Below are 4,646 nucleotides of genomic sequence, written 5' to 3'. Positions count from 1 at the left end.
TTCTGTACTCGCAATTCTGTTCACACAGTCAGTAGCTGATTATGGAAATCATGCTCAACTATCATTGGATTTTCATCCAAGGGTGATGAGAATTTTTTTAAAGTTGAGTTATTTAGTTTTCAACCCTTGGATGTAAATCCAATGATAGTTGAGCATGAGTTCCGTTAGCTACTAACCATGTGAACGAGACTCTCTGTGCTCATATGCTGGTTAGAATTGTATGTATTGTTTTAATTGGTTTAGTCGTTTAGAGACAATTAAGTCAGCAGTATTATTTGTTGGCCGGCCATTATAGAAGGCAAGGGACAATTGGTATATCACTTACCTGAAATCCCATCCTGCAAAGTAAAGATGGCTGCTCCCTTGAATGTCATTACCTTAGTCATGGATTCTTTTTACCAAACCTTTGTATACTCATTGCCAAATACATACGAGTAAACATGACTACCGTAACATTGAGCAAGATCAATGTAAAATCAATTATGTAGCTTTGTTTCTTAATGGAATTCTCTGTTGCAAGATCGAGTATAGATATCAATAGAGGAAAGTTCACTAACAGTCCCTGAACTCATGTGGTAAGGACAGTTTGATCACTGACCTTTAAAAATGATCAAAGAGATCCCTGAACTCTTATTCTGATATCAATAAGGTATTTCTGTTAAAACTTTTGAAATATTCCGTTAAAATATTATTTTTTCTGTTAATTTTGTCATTTTGTTAAAATTTTGACGGAGCATGGTGGATCTAATTCTTAAAATTTATTTTTCTAAGAAGTTTATTAATCTTTAAATCTACCCTCTATACTAAAAGGTAAACAGTTATTTTATAATCATAGCAATTATCATAGCTTCTAGACTTAGGCTTTTAGCGTTTGCTAAACTGTCTTTAAAAAAACTGCAACAAGAAAAAGAAAAATATAAAAAACTAATAAGAAATAGAAAGAACCTTTCAAGAAATACAAAAATTATTGGGATATTATCTACAGAATACAGCGTAGAATCTACGCATCCCAAGAAAATATCGAAGTTCTTCCAGAAATTTTTGAAGAAGATCATAAACCTCTTCACATTTTGAGCATCGGTTAGATTCGCCCTAGCTGGTATCAGAGCTTGTTTCGCTCAGAAACAAGTGAAGATCATGCTTATGCCACAAAATTGGCTCATTTTATCCAATAAAAAAGAAGTCAGACCTAAAAATTACCAGTCTTTTTGTACTGAAAAAGCTACTGATAAGTGGCAAGTGTGCTTTCATTCAAAACATATTCAAAAAAGCCAGTACTCCATAGAATACGTTTGTAGAATATTAAATATCCTATACGACGAACATATTCATCTCCAAAAGGAGATTGAAGTAGCAGATATTGATCCGTTAAGACCTAGCCTGATTGATTTCTAGATTATCTATATAGAGAAAAAGGCAATAACAAAGTTGCAGAACAACTCGAAAGGTTTAATCTTCGATTATAACAACTCAAAGAAATAAATTTCCAACTAACAAATAACAAAATGACAAAATTAACAGAAAAAGAATATTTTAACGGAATATTTTAAAAGTTTTAACAGAAATACCTTATTGATATCAGAATAAGAGTTCAGGGATCTCTTTGATCCTTTTTATAGGTAAGGGATCAAACTGTTCTTACCACATAAGTTCAAGTCCTGTTAGTGAATTTTCCTCGTATCAATATATATCCAACGCCGAAACATATGGGAAGTTGATGACCTAAATCACCAAACTTGACTAGTCAGCCAAAGATCGAACACCCGGTTGGGTGAATGACTGAATCACCGCGTTATAAAAGATAACTAGTAAATTTCTCGGGAACCATAATTACGATATCACCACTACCAGATCACAGCCGTCAAATGTTTAGAAGAGTGCCCACCAAGAATTTTCAACGGTCCTAATCAATCAGAGGTGGAACCCACAGGAAGTGTTCCAGAACCAATCATAGTTAGGCAATGGTAGAGTGGGCCCGATTGAGCTCAATCAAACATTCAAACATGTTGCCACGTATGAGCTATAAAGCCCAGACGGATAAAACTAAAACCTAAAAAAAACAAAAAACTAAATTTCAGTTTTGATTTTTTTAATTAATAAATGGATAAATACGGTAAGATTGTATATATATAAGTTGGAAAAATAATGGTGCACCGCTCTGTGTATATCATCGTCAACTAACCCTACACGGGATTTCTCATCCAAGCTTCTCTTCTTCTTCTGGGTTTCGTCTTCCGACTTGGGTTTTCGTCTGGTAACTTTTATGTTCCTCTCTATTGTTTTCCTGTAGATTTTTGTGTCTTGTATGTTCAATTTAATCGGTTACTGATGCTTTGTTAGACCCAGTTGGTTGTTTAGGTCAAACAATAGCTTCTGATGATCTTGTTCTGTTGTCAATATTGAGTTTTGGAGCTTCGAATTTCACTAGGTTCTTCAATTCAATGATTTTTGTCTTTCCAAGTTTTGGGTTTGACTCTGATTATTGGATAGATGAATTTGTATTATTATTATTAGATTATAAGAGAATCGAGAGATAAAGAACATGTCTTTGAACTTTTTCATGTGGAATTGCATCGTTTTAGGTTCTTGATTGTTGTTACTGATTTTGAATATTGATTTCAGCTGGAATGGCAAAGAGTTACTTCAAGCAAGAACATGATCTTGGTGAGTTCCGGTATTCTATCTCTTGACGAGTAGCCTGTATTGCGTTGTAGTTGTTATATTTATGTGCACAGAAGACTTTGATTTTGTGGGTTATGAACGTATATGGTTGTGTTTGTTTGCAGAGAAGAGGAGGGCTGAGGCTGCTAGGATTAGGGAGAAATACCCCGATAGGATTCCGGTAAGAATCTGAATTCAAACACTCAGTTAACCTTATCATCAACTACTTTTGAAAATTTAACTGCGTTATATAATTTCTTATGTTGTGTTGGGCTGTAACTTTGTATGTTTCTGCACCATATCATAATCATGTTTATTCTTGCTTCTAAATTATCATCATCATTATCAGGTTTAATGCGATCATCAGATTTATTGAGATTATATCAGGATGATTGCTGATGAAACCTTTTCATTGATCGTATAAGTAAAGGAAAATTCATTTTACAAGCAACACGATATATTCTTTTGGCTTGTCTAATATCTTGCATATATTATTTTGGCTTGTCTAATATCTTGCTTACATGTTAAGGTGATTGTGGAGAAGGCTGAAAGAAGTGATATCCCAAACATCGATAAGAAAAAGTAAGCTTTTACATGTACTTTGATGGTGCTTTGCTACATTTCCTGGTTTTGTTTTGCTGCTTTTGTGTGCATATTTTGTTCTTCTATATATCCAACAAAAATACGGACCTCTTTCCGGTTTTTAGAATAATACTATCTCTGTTCATATATTCTTGCAAAGGGCCGAGTACATTTGCTATTTATGGGATGATGTTCTTTTCATGTTTTCGTTAACTATGAGCTGATCACAAAATTACATACAGGTACCTTGTTCCGGCTGATCTAACTGTAGGACAATTTGTGTATGTCATCCGAAAAAGGATTAAATTAAGTGCAGAGAAGGCAATCTTTATATTTGTGGACAATGTTCTTCCACCATCGGGTAATTTCTTGTAATGCTATCGTACTTGGACCGTTTTGATTGATTACGGTCCATCTTTGACTGTTCCCTTTGTTTTCAGGTGCAATTATGTCTGCCATATATGAAGAGAAGAAGGATGAAGATGGGTTTCTCTACGTCACTTACAGCGGTGAGAACACATTCGGTTCCCAGATCCCAAGTTAGCTTGTTTACATGGATACGAACCCCATCTTTCTTCCAGTTCTGTCTCCGTTGCTGGTTCTGATGCTTCAGTTATTAACTTTTTATGCCTGCTTCATAAACACCGGTTTATTAAATGGTGAAAATTTGTATAGTTGCGTATTGTAAATAATTTCAAAGTTCTCGGAGTAACTCTTGCCTGTTGCTATTCATAATTATTCAATGAAGATCTATCTGTTTCAGCTGCAGACTTGCAGTTTTAGCTGGGTCATGATTATGTGTGGGTTTGACGCTGTTTAGAGTAAAAGACGGTACATGTGAATTTAAGCGCTCTGTTATTGCTTTTCTAGACGGCAATAGCTGCTTATTTCAGGGTTCCTTGTCCCGCACGCACTGCCTTTTTATTAACCTGCCGGCATCAGCGGCATGGATTGCTTGCTGGTCGCACTGGGAAGAAAAAAAATAAAATCTGAGAGAATGTATGATGGGCCTGATTGAATTTTCATGCTTTTCTTGATTCCATTGTAGATTAAGACCAAAAGAAAGACACTTCACGGAAGACTAAACTACACGCCAACAACCTCAATAAGCAATCAAATTCATTTTAATGTATTGCTGGCGTTGTTGCATGTCATCTATTTTAAGCCAAGAGCAGGTCATTTGTATCATTGTATGAAAGCTTTACTTTGCAGTTGGTTTTTCCGGTTGAGGTTGAGTAAGTTCCATACGCCCATCGAACTTTGACTTAGCTGGTGTAGACTTGGACTGCTGGTATCAACAGTCTCAAGTCCGTCATATCCGATTGCCGGCCAAAGGTTAAAGTAGAATTTACATTTTAAATCGGAAATCTCTAAAAATTAAAAATCGGAACTCAGACTTGCAA

The 4,646-nt window shown here is 35.2% G+C and overlaps 1 protein-coding gene across 1 annotated transcript; it reads left to right on the top strand.

The window, feature by feature from the left end:
- Positions 1-2,143: 2,143 nt before the first annotated feature.
- Positions 2,144-4,027, top strand: LOC126793300 (autophagy-related protein 8f). The gene is made up of 6 exons (XM_050519770.1): positions 2,144-2,254; positions 2,623-2,664; positions 2,787-2,842; positions 3,191-3,243; positions 3,486-3,604; positions 3,684-4,027. The coding sequence occupies exons 2-6, from the start codon at positions 2,628-2,630 to the stop codon at positions 3,785-3,787; spliced, it is 369 nt and encodes a 122-aa protein (XP_050375727.1). The 5' UTR covers positions 2,144-2,254; positions 2,623-2,627; the 3' UTR covers positions 3,788-4,027.
- Positions 4,028-4,646: the final 619 nt, after the last annotated feature.

This window comes from Argentina anserina, chromosome 5 (genome assembly GCF_933775445.1).
Source record: "Argentina anserina chromosome 5, drPotAnse1.1, whole genome shotgun sequence".
In the NCBI taxonomy this organism is placed as follows: Eukaryota; Viridiplantae; Streptophyta; class Magnoliopsida; order Rosales; family Rosaceae; genus Argentina; species Argentina anserina.
Note: the sequence above shows the minus strand (reverse complement) of the source record. Positions and strands in the feature narration are given on the sequence as shown.

What these genes read in the sequence shown, in the direction of transcription:
- LOC126793300 (XM_050519770.1), top strand. Translation starts at nt 2,628, where the DNA reads ATGGCAAAGAGTTACTTCAAGCAAGAACATGATCTTG. An exon ending in AATACCCCGATAGGATTCCG is followed by an intron (nt 2,843 to 3,190) that starts GTAAGAATCTGA and finishes TTACATGTTAAG; the next exon opens with GTGATTGTGGAGAAGGCTGA. An exon ending in CCAAACATCGATAAGAAAAA is followed by an intron (nt 3,244 to 3,485) that starts GTAAGCTTTTAC and finishes AATTACATACAG; the next exon opens with GTACCTTGTTCCGGCTGATC.